The sequence below is a fragment of the Neospora caninum genome, chromosome VIII, assembly GCF_000208865.1.
Source record: "Neospora caninum Liverpool complete genome, chromosome VIII".
Classification (NCBI taxonomy): domain Eukaryota; phylum Apicomplexa; class Conoidasida; order Eucoccidiorida; family Sarcocystidae; genus Neospora; species Neospora caninum.
Genome location: NC_018395.1, coordinates 5,391,840 through 5,407,473, shown reverse-complemented (window position 1 = coordinate 5,407,473; position 15,634 = coordinate 5,391,840). Strand labels below are relative to the sequence as shown.

At 60.3% G+C, this 15,634-nt stretch overlaps 2 protein-coding genes across 2 annotated transcripts; one reads left to right on the top strand and one right to left on the bottom strand.

Annotated features, from left to right (window-relative positions):
* Positions 1 to 2,200: 2,200 nt before the first annotated feature.
* On the top strand, positions 2,201 to 7,964 carry NCLIV_036800 (putative protein kinase; the record flags this gene model as incomplete). Its single annotated transcript, XM_003883881.1, has 2 exons — positions 2,201 to 3,000; positions 3,383 to 7,964. The coding sequence occupies 2 exons, from the start codon at positions 2,201 to 2,203 to the stop codon at positions 7,962 to 7,964; spliced, it is 5,382 nt and encodes a 1,793-aa protein (XP_003883930.1).
* A 2,354-nt stretch (positions 7,965 to 10,318) lies between these two features.
* Positions 10,319 to 14,398, bottom strand: NCLIV_036790 (putative DNA-binding protein; the record flags this gene model as incomplete). The annotated part of the gene is made up of 2 exons (XM_003883880.1): positions 10,319 to 12,601; positions 12,746 to 14,398. 2 exons carry the CDS (start codon positions 14,396 to 14,398, stop codon positions 10,319 to 10,321), a joined length of 3,936 nt encoding a protein of 1,311 aa, XP_003883929.1.
* Between the last annotated feature and the right edge of the window lie 1,236 nt (positions 14,399 to 15,634).

Genomic DNA, 15,634 nt, shown 5'->3' with positions numbered 1-15,634 from the left:
CTGGGGTGGAGTTCATGCGGGAGCAAGCACAGAACCTCCAATCTGACTTTACCCACAAAACAGATCGTCGCCACACCATCAAGTTTGGTCGAGCAGGACCGCGAAAGGTACACCGGGGGGTTCCGGCTCTTTCGCAGCAGCACGGAGTGCGTACCCTCGCTGAGAGTCACTTGACTGCCTGCCGGTGGACGCTCGCCGTTCATGAGTGCGAATGCTCTTCACAAGTTGTTCCGCGCGACTCCTCTCTGGCGCGCGTGTGCGCAGTACCTCGAATTCACCGGTGTCTTGCGCAGATTTTTCGGTGACCACACAGAGACGCCAGCAAACCCGCCGTGTGGTTCTGTCGCCGACGAGTACTCAAGTGCACTGGGCCGGAGTCATCATCGCTCTACAGGGTCGCCGTCTGGCCGAGTCTCCCGGCTGTTTTCGGACCAGAACCGCCGATTGGCTACTTTTGCAGGGTTTGCCTTCCTCCTGGCGGCGCGGCCTAGCGCGCGGATTTTACGCGCTGTCGCTTGCCGTGAGAGAGTCTGGGGTTGCCTCGGCGTGGAGAGTGTGTGTGAGGCTCCCCGCCCAGCGTGTGTCGGTGCCGCCGCATTCCCCAGCATGAATGAGCCACAAAGTGACGGGAACTGTTTTTGCGCTGTGCGGATCTACAGTGAAGCTCTTTAAAAGTGGATTTTAGACGCCGCTGCAACGGCCAACGGTTACTGACCGGCTGCTTCCAGGACTGCTCTGGGGCTGCTGCACGTGTCTTGGCCGTGAAAGTGCGGCCCATCGGACCTTTCGGCGTCCCTTTAATAACCACCGGTACACATTTTCCCGGGGACTTTCCCGGAACTGTTGCTGGCGGCCCTGTACCGAATACGCGCTTTTCTTCCGGACTCCCGCGACATTGTGCGCCATTTATTACTCAACGCTCCGCGTGAAAGCGGACCTCCAAGCGCGTCAGCGTGGTGCCCAGTCTCTCTCTCGTGTAGGCAACTGCCGCGAAAAGACGCGCGACAGGCAAAGCAGCTGGTTCTTGAGTCAGTCTGCTAGACATATGTGAGACCGCGCTACTAGCCGTCCACCCATGTGACCCGGCTGGCTGCTGCGTTCAAATTAACAAGAGACGCTATCTCCAGCGGAAGTTTTTAGTTGCCAGAGCGACAGCAAATGCGAGAACTGTCGCGTTTTCCCTTTGATGCTGACTCAAATGCCGCTAGCTCACTGAGATCTTCGAGGCGCGCGTGAAGCCGGCGGCAGGTAGCAGTCCCCGACTGTTGTGTGGTGTTAGCGATCGGCCGACACACTGTCGACTACCTGTCACCTTCCGTGAGTCGGTGGAAGCGACGGCAAGTGATAACGGTGCTTCAGATTTTATCCAGCAAGGCCCAATTCGCCGTCAAAGTACGAGTGCTTGACGGGATTTTCCTGGCACTGGCCAGCCGCGTCGTGGACGGCGAACCGTTTTAAGCTGCGTGTCTATCTGATGCCTGGCCCTCATTTTCTCACTCTTCCTGCTTCAGGCATGTCGGCCGACTTCTTCAGATAAGCCTCGTAGGTCGTGCGTTTGTGCCTGTGTCGAAAAAAAACCTGGCCAAGTGACCAGAAAAGCTTGCCGTCGCGCTGTTGTCGGCCGGTACAAGGCCGTCGCCGTTGTCCGGGCTCTTCGCGACCGCCCCTCCTCAGAGGGTTATGTGTGCTCCGTAGACCTTCGTTTCTTTTCGGCACCCAATACACATTTCCGTGCTAGAACTTGCGCAGCGGCGAGTTGATCATCGCAGATGACTGCGTCGCCGTCGCGGCTTCGATGGAATTAGGAAACCAGCAGCGCGGTCGACCAGGAAACCGGTATACGCTGTGCAGCCCGTGTCTTTCGCTTTTCCTTGATGTCTACACAGCTTCCCTAACAACCCTCGCGTGCAGCGCTTGATCTTTGACTAGGCACCTGACCTCTAAAGACGTGGCGTTGCTGGTAGCCGTCGAAAGCGGTGTGGCGTCACGGCCCCCAGCGTACGTACACGACATGGTACGGGACGCGTGCAAAGGCGCAGTCGGGAACCCGTAACTTACATCGATATTCAAAGACATCTATTATTCTCCCCTTGTGCATGTTTTGGCGGGAGACCCAAAATAAAAGTGTGGCTGCCTTCCAGAGGTCTCCGTTGCGCCCACGGGCAGACTGGAGTTCTATGTTCACGCCGTTCTCTCCTAGATGAATTGTTACACTTTTGCGCGCTCGTCCAATGCGGCGGCGGCTTCGGCGGCAGCCGCGCCGCCTTCAGTCCCCTGTCCTTCCACCAGGGGAGGAGGAAGATCGAGTGGAGTGTGTCGGCGCGGGAACCTCAGGCTTCGCTTGCCTGAGACGCTCCCCAATGACATTCCTCTCCGTCGAACCACCAACAGTTGCTTCGAAGGCTACCGCGTGCTGGAGTCCGTCGGGTCCGGCACGTACGCCAACGTGTGGAGAGTCGTGCGAGCAACCCCTTCCAAAGTCTCGTCTGATGACAGTGCGTTCTCGAGAGAGACGGTGGCTCAGACCTCGCCTGGAGCTCACGGCAAGGCGGGGGAATTCCTGTCGCTCGGCAACGCTGAGAAGCCCGAGGTTTTTGCAGCGAAACTCCTGCAACCGCAAAAATTCCCGAAAGAAACGCTTCCAAGGGTGCTCGACATGTTTGCCAAGGAGATTGTGAATCTCGCCACGTGCCAGTGCCCCGGAGTCGTCCGCGTTGAGGAGGTCGTCGAGGGATCTGAAGGCTGGCTCATCGTACAGGAATATGTCGACGGAGGAACTGTGTGGTGCGAACAAGTGTGTAAGGACGAAGACGACGCGTTCCTCCACTTTATTCAGCTCGTCCAGGCAGTGCTGTTCCTCCAGGAGAAGAAAGTCATGCACAGAGACCTGAAACCGACAAACATCCTCAGATGCAGGAAGGACAAACGCGTGGTACTCGCCGACTTTGGCTGGTCGGAGAGGGTTGAACAGTGTCAACTCACGCCGATGGAGTGGCCCGGGTGAGCAGATTGACAAAAAACGCGGAGAGTGAATCAGCGGGACGACACAGGCCGAGAGAGAGGACGGGCGCGTTCAGAAGACGGCTCGAGTCACAGCCTTATCGTAGAATGTCTCACAGGGGGGATGTGTCGACGCTACGCAGTAAGAGAGAGACAGATACTGCGCGCCAGGGAAGAGCGGCTGCAAGGAATGTCCTGCCGACTTTCTGAGAATGGTTTAAGGCACAACTTGCAGCAGAACCGTGTGACGTACTGAGGAAGCACTTCGTTCAACGTCGAGGAGCGCCTCTGTCGCAGTGTCCGGCGACGGAGCCGTTACAACGGGAGAGGCGCCTTCATGTTTCTTTTTTCTCGAGTCTTGTGTGTGTGTGTGTGGCGTTAGAACCCTCGAGATCAACCCTCCGGAAGTCATCAGCTCCACTGGGCCGTTGACGGAACGCATTGACAACTACGCCATCGGCATGGCACTTCTGCTTTTTCTCTCGGGGCGTTTCATTTGTCGGCAGAAGGGACTCGACGCAGCCACTGCTGCTCCGTATGTCCTTCGCACCGTCCAGCAACTGCGGGCTTCGCGACCGCCTTCGGTCTTTCGCGGCCCCGCGGATGCTTGGATCCTCTTCCTGGGTCTCACTGCTCCGCATCCCTCCAGGCGATGGTCGCTGAACCGCGTCCTTTCCCATTCCTGGGTCCAGCAGAAGCTGCTGCAGTTGGCGCCGCGTGCTCGCCTGTGGCATCCGCGCGTTTGCCATCTGGCGACCCACCTTACGCGAGTGTTTGAGGACCCGCTCGCATGCAGTTCGCCGCGCCTCGGCTCGCCTGCGGAACAGGAAGGTCGAGCGTCGACCGGCGGAACGTCTGCCGAGAACTCGTTCGCGTGTGAAAACGCGTGCTCGCGCAGCAGCCAGGGACTCCTGCCTTCGCGGGGAGATATCGAGGCAGGGAACAAGGTGATGCGGGCGACCAAGTGTGAGCTCTGCTCGCTGTGCGGCATGCCGGGTTGTACTGGACAGCCGTGCACCACCTTTTCAACTCAGGGACGAGTTGTCTCCCGAGATCACCACAACCGGCAAAGTTCTCTCGGAGCGGAGAGCCACCACACCGCAGCCGGCCGTCCGAGCATCAGTGTGTGCTCAACAGCGGACTCCTTCGTTCCGACTCCTCAACAGATCGCGTTTCGCCCAGAAGGAGAACGGAATGCTTCGTGCCCGCGGGGCCGTGTCAGCGCTCCGACCTCACAGGCCTTCCACACGTTTCTGCGCTGCGTTCCCGCGGCCCAACCCAGACTGGCGGAGACGCAGCACGCGTCTGGCGGTGGGGGCTCTCCGCCAACCGGCCAGCGATCTGTGCATCAGACCGGCTTCGAGAACGTGAGCGCGTCGCAGGTTGGTGCGCCTGTCCCAAACTGCTTCCATCCGACAAAGGGAGGTTTGCAGTACTCCGTCTCGTACGTTGGTCCTCCCGCGCACTTCCGAGCAACCGACTGTGAAGCGAAAGGCCGCTCAACCCAGCCAGTGGAAGCGTGGGAATTGTTCGAGCAGAAGCGACACCTGGAAGAGCAGCTGGACGCGCTTCAACACCAAAAGCGTCAGCTGGAACGGTTCCATCAGCGACAGCAACTGAATGCGCCGCAGTGCAATCCGCCCTTCAAGGCCTTTGCGCGCAGCGTCCACCAGTGCGTGCAGCAGACCGAGCCTCAGGCCAATCCATCACCCGCTTACGGCTGGGAAGCAAAATTCTGCGCAGAGCGGCACGTGCTTCCCCTAGGAGAGAAGGGACAATGTCCGGGGTCTCCACCCCAGCTCCGGCAGATCCCGTCGTCCACGAGTGATGGTGGGCTGGCGCAGTCTCCCTTCGCCGCAAGTGAGACGGCGTCGCCTCCAACGTGGCACCAGAAGATGCCCCTCAAACTACAGTACAGGAGGGGAGGCAGCTACGAACAGACGCCTCAGCCTCTCGATCCGTCTACGCAGCCGTCCCAGTCCGTATCCGACACTCAAACCGACCCGCAAGAATGGCATGACGGCCAGGCGCTGGTGAGGGACGTGGCTGCGATGAAGCACCCGCAAGGTCTTTGTAGACGGGTGACAGTAACCGGCAATGAGGGGCCTGAAGCGCGTCGTGATGGAAGAATCGCCCTCAATGCTCACGACGCAGGTGGCGTCATCATCGGTCGCGGCTACCGCCCACGTCCAGAAGCCCGCTCGGCTGCCACGGACGAACCCGCGATGACGTCTCGGCCTCCGCTGCATCCAGAGTGTGGCTCTTCGGAGTTCTCGCCGCCTTCGCATGCGACTACGAAAGCGTTTGCGAGGGTCAGCGTCGCAGCCCACACCGTCGCTGGCCCGCCACCGACCCTGCGGGGATCGTCAGTGAGCCCGCGGAGATCAAAATCGCAGCTCGGCCAGGGAGGTCCGCTCAGACAGCAGGTGGATCCGAACCACGCGTACGACGCGTCAGTCCGAGGTGAATCTTCGCGGACGAGCTCGCAGGAAGGCCGGCTCGTTAGGACTGCAGCGCAAAGATGTCTTCCGTCAAGGCTGTCTTTCGAGTCACCTCTCGCGGACGAGGCCGTCACGCTCAAGCGCAGCAATGCTCCGGTCGACGCCTTCATGAGCTCCACTGCTTGCGCAAGTGGTCAGGACACTGAATCCCGAGGCGCGGCCGCGTCACCTCAAGGCACGGCGGGCTGTGAGACTCCTCCTGGGGTCCTTGAACGAGAGCCGCAGCATGGCCGGGCGTCTGCCGACTCCGGCGGTTCCAAAGGCGAAAGCGGCACGGATCCCCGCACAAAGCCGTTCGTGCCTCCCCTGTTTTTCGGAGAGAACGCATTGCTGTTGCAGTCGCAGCGAATGCCCCACCAAATGACTGTCTACGGAACGCCTCGCATCCTTTTCAGGGGAACTCCGGGCGAGACTGGGTGGCGGCGCACAGGCGAGACCGGCCACTTCGCCAGGGCGGGCGCCAGATTTCCGCTAGACCCAGGCCGCAGTGGTCGGTCCCCGAAACTGTCCCGTTCCCTCTGTGGAGCCCAAATGTCTCGGGACTCCGCGGGATCTGATGGGGCGATTGAGGGCGGTTCAGCGCCTTGGCGCCGGCTTCTGGGCCACGCTGCAGCCGAGCTGAAATGCGCCGTTGAAGTTTCGTCGGAGGCGACTGGAGGGAAGGACTGCATTCTGGAAGCCACACTCGCGAAGCACTGCTCGCAAGGGACAACTTACGGACATTTCCATCGCGTCCGAGGCAGCACTGGCCCTTCTGTGGAGCATGAAAACGACGGCGAATCAGCGGGCGTGCGCCCCGACTCCTTCACAGCAGGCACGCCACGAGGGACGTGTACGGGAGAGATGCGTCGGGCGCTCGGCGAGGCCGAGACAGGAAAAGCGCTGTCGCCCGAAGTTCCTGGCGGCTACATGAGAGCAGGCGGGGATTACCGGGGCGGCGAGGTGGGTGTGGACGCCGAGGCAGTGGCTCGGCCGGACCCGCTTCAGCGCCTGAGGGGGTCCGAGCACGAACTGCGAAACGGGTCCGCTGGAGCCGAGAGAAAAGATGAAGGCATACCTCCGAGAGAACACTCGGGAAGCTGCGAAGCGACCAGCAGGGGAGGCTCGGAGCCGGACGTCGCACAAGCAGTTGCGACGATCAACAGGGACAGTCAGGGCACAATGGCCATCGCAGGAACCTTGACTTTCGGTGGCAGTTCTCTTAGAAACCGACGCAGCGGCAGCGGAGACAACCCGTCTCCAACGGGTGTGCAGAACGGGTCAGAAGCAGCACAGCGAAAGGTGCCGGGGTACGGCGAGACGACTACCACTTCGGTTTTGAGGCTCGTTCACAGACCTTCGCTCCCGGTGTACACTGAGGGCCTTCATCCAGATGGGTGGTCCCCGCAAGGCTCCCGCTGCGCGGGACTCTTGAGCTGCGAGGGCGACAACGGGGGGAACAAAACTTCCGGACAGGATGAGCCGTGGATAGCTTGCCTCATGCGAAACTATCGCTGGCCTGTGCAGCGGGATATGCCTCCCGCAACAGCCGCGGAGACACCCGAGGGGTTCAGTCAGGGCCGGTTGCCAAAGGGTTTGGCTGAGAACCCCCGTGATTTGAATGCAGGGTGGATATCTGAGCAGAGCTCAGGAGGCAGCGGCAGAGCGGGACTTCTCGACGGTTGCCCAGGGTGCCCAAACCAGATGCTCCCCGCTCACGTGGTGAGGCGAGAAGTCCAGGGAGGTGACGCGCCCGAGCCGGGCATCGTGAAGCGGAACCTGCAGTCGTTCCGGAATCAAATGTTTCAGGGGTTGGAGCGGAGGGTCGCGTGCGAGACTCAAGACGCTCAGGAGATCCACGAGCAGGAAGTCGGCGAGTCCGAGGAAGCCGATACCGAGCCTTTCCTGCAGCGCTTTGTGTCCCATTTGCTCGAGTTGGGTCGGGATCCTCATGCTGTGGGGACACAGAGTGGGGTGAACCCTCGAAGCGCCGACAGGCCAGATCTCGCGAGGGGAAGCTTGGCGTCGTTTGAGGGCCGAGAAGATATGCTCGTGGACTACGGCGGCATTGGCGGAGCCGCCGCCGTGAAGGCGCAGGAGATATTTGAGGGTGATGACGCTGGACCGGGCTTGCGAGGTCATAGCCACGACGACTTTATTTTGTCGATGAAGCCGTCATCGCCGGGGGGAACCTGCTTGAGAACGACGCCTACAGGAGCGCAGGAACTTGCGCAGTTGATCGAATCGGGAACAGCCTCTGCCAAGCGATGTACCTTCGAGGGAGGCCTCCTTGGAATCCCTTCGTGTGCAGGCGCCACGACCACGGCGACGACGACTGGACCCGGAGTGGGGACTCTGCCGGCGACGTCTCCAGGCGCTGGCGAAGAGGGCCTAGACAGCGGCTGGGGCTTCCAGGGAGTCGAGGGCGAAGAGGAGCTCACCGAGTTCAGGACCGACTCTCCGGTGTGCATTCCGATTCAGTAGTAGTTCGGGAATGCGCAGCGCGCCAGGAGAGAGCTCACTGCCTCCAGAGTTTTCCAGGGCTTCACGGATCGCACCATTCGATTCCTGGCTCGCTGAGGTGTCAAGCAAAAACGGTCGGCAAGGCGCAGGCAACAAGCGAGCGTGCATGCGGACGCGGAACGCGCAGGAGTGGGTTGCCTAGTAGCAAGCCGCCACGCGCCCGCTGCGCCTGCTCGGTGCTTCTGAGGTCGGTGGACTCTTTCGACGGTCAAAGGGCCTCCAGTGCATCATAGAGTAGAGAGAAGTTCGAAGCCGATTGACTGCCGAGCTTCCGGGGCACACTTTCGGTTGCGTAGGAGCGTAGCTTTCGCCAACGCGGTGAACAGGTGAACCTCGCGGAGCCGGACACCAGTTTTCTTCAGGTCTGCCACGAAGCCAGCTCCGGGAGGTTCTCGTATGCGGTCGCCAGTGTCTGTTGACACTGTTATGTACGGTGCGCTGTCCATAAAAGTGATTCAGGCGGCGAACGTTTCGTGGGCGGTGGAGATCCCGTGCAGTCGTTTTCGCGTGGTGCGCGGCTCTTTTATCATGTCGGAAGTCACCACATGACGTAGGAAATGTGGGTTATGTATCACACGCCTTGTCCCCGGGCGTACGGCTCTCGCTACGGGAACCCTTTCCCCAAGTTCAATAACAGTCGCCGTTGTACGTATTTTCGTCTAGAACAATTGCGTGGTTCGAAGCTGACGCCTGTTTTTGGCGCACCCGTAAGTGCGTATGCTTTTCCCGCCCGCGCAGCCCCGCCAGGGCAAGCGTGCACGGTCTCTGCGCTTCACCCCGAAAACCAAAGAGCACCAGGTGCCGCCCGTCCGACGTGGAAAACCAGGAAACTCCAGGCTTGGGACATTAGGGAGACCGACAGGCACGAGCGTACATCAGCGGAGCAGAGAGGCTGACCGAAACTCACTTTTGTTGAGTTGGGACGTGCCTGTTTCCGGTTCGAACGGTAGTACTCGTTGTGAACGCCCGGGTCGGCGTCCTCGTAGAGTTGATTCGTGACGTCGCCGGAGCTTCGAACAGAGCTCACGCAGAGCGCAAGTGCAGCACTGAGGTGCGGACCAAAACAGCAGTGGTGCTTGCGAGCCCCCACACGGTGGTAGAGAAAACGACGGAGCCTACGGAGAGCTGCGGCCTGGACTCTAACCGCTGCATGCGCACCCGGGAAACTGAGCGCACCTGCGGCTACACGAGGCAGACACTGTCGGCAGCTGACGTACTTGTGCAGCGCCAAAGAGATTGTGGAACTGACACACGTCTCATGCCCGCCTTCCTGCTTCGCGTCGTCAGCAGCGGAAGACGAAATGAAGTTCACTCGACTGCCTTGCGTCCTTGCGGAAAAACGAGATTGTGTGCAGCCACCTGGCGGCGCCTCAGGAAAGAACCTTTCAGCTGACTCTGTTTCTGGGCGCTGGCGACTGCCGCGGGAGGTGAATTCCCACCGAAGTATCCTAACGGAGTCCATAAGCACTACCGTAGCTAGCAATTCAGTGCGGTTGGCCCACAGCCAAACGACCGTTAAAACACCACTGCAGTCTTGTGCACATTTGCGAGCTGCTGAGACCCGTGCGCCTGCCTCAGCCTGTCACAATCTAGAGGGGACTTCGGTGAAGCAAAAAACACAGCCCGAACGACCGCCCTACCGCGCGCCGTCCCGGCCTGAGAGTTCTGAGGTCTCACCGCATTTTGTCGGCGCCTCACAGGCACCCTTTTTCAGGAAAACGCGATTGAAAAGCCGTGCTGCCTGGTGAGCCTTTTGTTATCGTGCACCCGATTTTTGACCAGCTACGGGAATCCTCAGGTTCTGCGGCGCTGGAGTGAGAACGTTTCCTTTTCCACAGTATCTACAGTCTAGGCTTTCGAAGCCAACATACGTCTCAGAGGGGCAAAACGTGCACTGCATCAACACGTGTCCGTTTCCCTCATCCCACGGCCCTTCCTCCATCCGGCAGTACAGGTCTTTACTTTTCAGAATTTCGACTTCCTTCCACGCCTCTGTTTCTCTGGAGACTGCCTACATTTTTACTTCTCAGCTGCGTCGCCTCTGTTGTTTGTCTTGTCCCCGGGGCTCTCGATCCCGGATCTTCCCTTCCGGTCTCCGTAGCCCTCTTGTGAGCTCTCCCGTCTGTCTTCCCTCTTCGTTTCCTCACAGTGCCTGTCCACCTTCAGACCTTTCCGTTTCTCTCCACCACGCAAGCACTCGAAACCGACACAAAAACACACACACACACACACCGTGCGGCGCCTGCGGCGGCGCCCACCTCGGTTTCCGGGCCGTCTCTCACTCTTTTTTCCCTCGTTCCCTGTCTCGATCGCGCTCACTTCCTTCCTTCCTCCTTTTTCTTGGCTGTTCTCTTCTTTTTCTCCTGCTCGATCTTGTCCCGGAGTTTCTGCTGAGCCTGCGACTGGGCCCAGGCGTTGCCTGCATAGGACTTGCCAAGAAAGATGGAGTTCGCGCCGCTGGCGAGGCCGCTTCCCGACCGTTTCTCTTCCTCTCGTCTTCGCTCGCGCGCCACGGATTCCCTGAAGCTCTTTCGCGCGCCAGCCGATGCGGCGTCGCCGCAGCCGTGAATCTCCGGCATCGAGTGAGAGAAGCAGAAACGTTTTCGGCAGAACGGGCATGTGCGACCCAAGACTTTCGTCGACGCTTGACACCGCGAGAAGCCGCAAGTCCAGTCTTCCTTCGACAGACTCTCCAGCAGTGCGTCGAAATCGTCTTCGCTGCCTTTCTCGGGCCTTGCTGCCTCCTCTCCTTTCTTCTTCTTCCCTAGCGAAGCTTGCGGCCGTCCCGACGTCTTCTCGAGCGGTCCCTCTGCGTGTCCACCCTCCTCTCTTCCATCTCCGCACCGCCCCCGCTCACTCTCTCGCACGCTGGCAGCCTCGCCTTCGCTGCCGCTCCTCGGACTCTCGCGCCACCCTTCCGCGTCCGCTGCCTCTGCCTTCGTCTCCTCGTGCCGAGCCTGCGCCGTTCCCGGCACCCCGCCCCTTCGCTGCCGGACGCTGACGACGACCTGCCTCTCTTCACCGGTCCCCAAAGACACGTGAGAAAGGCCTAACTCGACCGCGAGTGCGTGCACAATTTTGCGTTCGTAAGCAGTCAACGAGGAAGGAAACGTGTAGGAGGGAGATGCTCCAGGCGACTGACGGGCCGTCTGTTCCGCCCGCTGCACAAACTGAACCAGGATGCTTCGGTACTTCGCTTCCAGAGAATGCGCCTCTCCAGAGTCCCCCGACGACCCTGCGCGGCCGTCTCCGACCCCACGTTGGCGGCTCGGGCCTTCGCCACCATCCCCGCTGGCCTCTGCCGCCTCTGCGGTCCCCCTTAGTTTCAGTTTCCGCTCGTGTTTCTTCTTCTTAGCTGCCGCCCGGCTCATGCCTTTCCCCGGCTTCGCGGGGTCGAGTCCCGAGCTTGAAGCCGCCCACCCGGAGCGGTCCGTCCTCGCGGCTGTTTTTCTTTCTGCGGCCGACGACGGCGTCTCGCGCGCCTGTTTCGGTTTTCGCTCTGTGGCGCCGGGGACTTGGGAGATATCAATGAACTCGAGCGCGCTCCGAATCTCGCCCTTTTCACTCGCATATTGAAACAGCGACCGCAGGATCTCTCTCGCCGAGCGTCTCGAGCGGGGCGCGCCCTCGGCCGGGCCAGGTGTCTCCTCCGTCCGGAGGTCCGCGTCGGGCGCTTCCGGCTCACTCGCGTCTCCTTCCTCCTGGCCGCCGATCGTCTCGGAGTCGCCGACAATGAGGAGGTGACGTTTTGCGCGCGTCACCGCGACGTTCAGTCTGCGCACGTCTTTGAGGAAGCCGACTTCGTGGCGCGGATTGCTGCGCACCAGCGAAATGGCGACAACTTCGCCTTCTTTCCCCTGGAAGCCGTCCACTGTGTTGACGGGGATTCGCGCGAAGCTCTGCCGCAGTCGGCGCGTCTCGCGTTCAGCTTCTTCGCCCCTGGCCCCCGCCACAGACGCAGGTGAAGGCTCCGCGTCTGCGGCCTCGCGCAAGAACTGCCGCAGAACCTGTACCTGTTGCCGGTAGGGCGTGATGACGCAAATGTCTTCCGCGTCCACGCCAAAGTTCCACACGAGCTCCTGCAGGCGCTTCACGAGGAGCGCCGCCTCGCCCCGGTTGCTTTTCGACGCATGCACGCGGGCGGAGACCGGACCGTTCCGCAGCAGGCTCGGGTCCTCTTGGCCGTCTTCCTCGAGCCAGGAGACACCGGCCGTGTCAATCCAGAGGAACGGGGGCGCGACGGAAGCGCTCGGGACTTCCCCTTCGGGTGGTCGCTTTCCCGAGGTCTCGTCTCTCAGCCGGGGATACTTGTCCTCGAGGAGCCGCGAAGCGACGGACTCGTCCGCCCGAAGCTCCCCCTTGTAGAACTGTTCGTTGCTCCAGTCCATGATGGTGCGGTGCATGCGGAACTGTGTGTCGAGCAGCTGCGAGATGCGAGACCCGTGGGCCGCCTGCATTTGCCGCTCAAAGAGCGTGATGCCCAGGCCGCCCCGCTCCGCCGCGCGGCTCTTGATCGTGGGGGCGAGCTGACAGTGATCGCCCGCCAGGACGGCCCGGTGTCCGTACAGCAAGGGAATCCAGCAGACTGCTTCCAGAGCCTGAACAAACACAGATCAAAGGCAAGCGCGTGCGCCGCGTGAAGCCAGCGGAGACGAAGAATGTTCGAAGAAGCGACGCGCGACCGAGAGGACGCAAAGAAGCGTCTGGGTGGTGGCCCAAAGACCGCGGGACACCACGCGCACAGGAGCGACGCGATCGGAAAGGACCGCACACACGACGGGGAAGGGAAGAGGGGAGGTGAGGGAAAAAAAGCCTGAACTTGCCTGAGCAGCTTCGTCGATGACAACGACGTCGAACCCATTCCGACCAGGCTGGCTAGCACTTGTGTCCCCGTTTCCGAAGAACTGTCGGAGAGTCTCGTCGTCTGCGCCGGCGCAGGTCGCGAAGACGATGGGGCACTGCTCCAAGACTTCCTCGACTGCTTTTCGCTCGAAGGCCCGCAGTTCTTTCCTCAAGGTCCGGATCTCTTCTCGCAGTTCGCGCTTCGCCAGACTCCACGCACTCCGCGAGGCGCCGGGGCGCGCGCCATCGTCGTTCGCACTCGCCTCGCCCGCCGTTTCGACGCGTCTGCGCTCCACGTGCCTCTCCAGCTTCTTGCGGTCCTTCAACATCTCTAAATTGAGGTCCAGTTCTCGCCGAATCTCACGCGACAACGCCGCGCCTTCGCTCCTCTGCAGCTGACTCTCCAGGCAGAACCGCGCCAAGTTTTCGTCGACGCGGGCGGGGTGCCCAAGGCGCACGCACTTTCTTAGCCTCGAAGCGAGGCGCAGCGCCGCCCCCGAGGCTGATGGCGTTGCGCTCGGCTCGGCGAAAGCGGCGATTCGCTCGAGAAGGTTGTCCACGGCCACGTTGCTCGGCGCGCATGCGAGGACGCGGCAGCCGCGACTCGCCAGCTGCAACAGAAGCTCCAAGAGCGCGGTCGACTTGCCTGTGCCGGGCGGGCCATGAATGAGGGCGAGGTCCCGCGAGCGAAGGCCCAGCAGGACTGCGCGCTTCTGGGAGACAGTCAGCGTGGGGCAGAACCACGGGAAGTCGCCACATCGCGATAGATCGAGAGACACAGAAGGGAGAGAATGAGAGCCAGCGGCGAAGTCGCTCGTTTGGAGGCCGTCTGCACATTCTGACGACCCGGCTGCGGGGTCGGAAGCGCCCGTGTCTTGCTGAGGCGCGGGAGCCAGCGGCTGGGGCTGTTGAAAGCCGAAGCAGAGATTGAGCAGCGTCTGGGCAGGCCCGTTCGGCGCGTAGTTCTTGAGGCGGTCGAGAGCTTTCAGCTGCCGCTCGATCGTCACGCTGCTGGAGATGAGGGCGAGGTGGAAGCTGCTGCGGCCTTCGTCTTCTCTTCCCTTTCCGCCACTCGCCCCACGGTTTGCCTTGTCAGAACTGCTCACCCAGTCGTCGTCTTCGAAGGCGATGGAAATGACCTGCGCACGAACCTTGTGCACAACCCCCGAGGCGAGAGCGCCCTTGCTTCCAGCCGCCTGCAGCGCATGCACTTCGTCGAAAAGACCCACGATGTCTCCGGGCGTGAAGCGGTGCTGGGGAGGAAGAAGAGACGCATCCGACGCGGCGCCATCTTCAGCGTCGGCAGGACCAGCCTTTTTCTGGCGCTCCTGGAAAGCTTGCGAGGCGCGCCGCGTGCAGAAGTCGACAAGCGTGCGGGAGTAGAGCCCACTCCGCACCTGGTGAACCACGAGGCGGGGAAGAACCACGCCTTGCGCCTCTAACTCTGAGAGCGAGAGAGACTTGAGGGCACTCTCCAGCTCTTCAGTCTCCGCTGCATGTTCGTACTTCAACAGCTTCTGGTGGAGATCCACGAGCCGGTCGAGCGCCGTCATCGCGACAAAAAGACACTCGAGGGCGCGCAGAAAACATGGGAGGTCGCCTGAGGAACCAAGACCAAGGTGGAAGAGAAAAGGAAAACTCGCACACGAAGGCACGCGTGGAACGCGGTGGCTAGCCGGGGAAAAAGAGGAAGGGGGAATGACCGGGCAGTTGGGCGCAGTTGGCGACAAACGAACGCGGGGAAACGCGGAAGCTGTGCGAAGGTGGAGAGGAGAAACGACTAGCGATGAAGAACAATGCAGGTTGGAAAGCAGGGGAAACCGCGGCGGAACCCCCTTTTTCCCCGGAAAAATCGTTGATTCAGAAGCAACACAGAGAGGCGAGAGACGTTGTGGCTCTTCGGGGGTGATTTCTGCGGAAATCTAGAGGGACAGAGGTTAAGGTCTGAAGGGAAAAGGAACGGAAGACGACAAGACAGTTGGGACGAACGCAAAGCGTAATCTGCTTTGAGAGTTCGACTGTCTCCTTGGCAACTGGGTGCATGCGGACGAAAGCCTCGCCGCAAGGACCAGAAATCGCAAAGCAACAAAAACACCGCGACAGACTGCCAATGATGGTTGTGAAACACGGAGAGATCAAGGAGGACAAAACGCGTAGAGATGAGGATTCATTCAAATCAGTAGAATTGCTATTCCTTGAGTTTGCATGCGCAGCGCCATCGATGTGCCGAGAAAAGATGCCTCTTCGGGCGCTCTCACTCCTTTCCCAGGTTCGAACTCAGATGGGTTTAAACCTTTTTCCAGTGATACCTGTTGAGCCTCGAACCACTCGCCAAAACCGCTCCTGCAGTCCTGACTTGCGCGAACCATCCTACCGGTAAAAATCTATTTACCTGCGAATATCAACCCGCAAACTGCCAGCATCTACATGCACATGCATCTTTATTTTATATATACATATATATATATATATATATATATATATATATATTATTTGTGTCTGTGTAATAAACTGTCGGTGTTTCGGCTCATCAACTCTAGCCAAATGTCCTGTATGGGTATTCTACTGAGACTTTATCTCCAGAGTGTTTCTGTCTCGTGAGCAACCCGCGTTGACAGCCGCCCTCCACAAGTACGACAGAAATGCAAAGGCGACACCTTTTGCGCACGTTTCCGTGTCTCTCGTTTCGTGAACCACGAGAGGCGTTTTACCTGTGACCCGCGCACTAGCAATAATGGTAAAAAGGCTCTGAAATCACGGAGCAGCAAAAAGCCATCGAAGCCACGGAG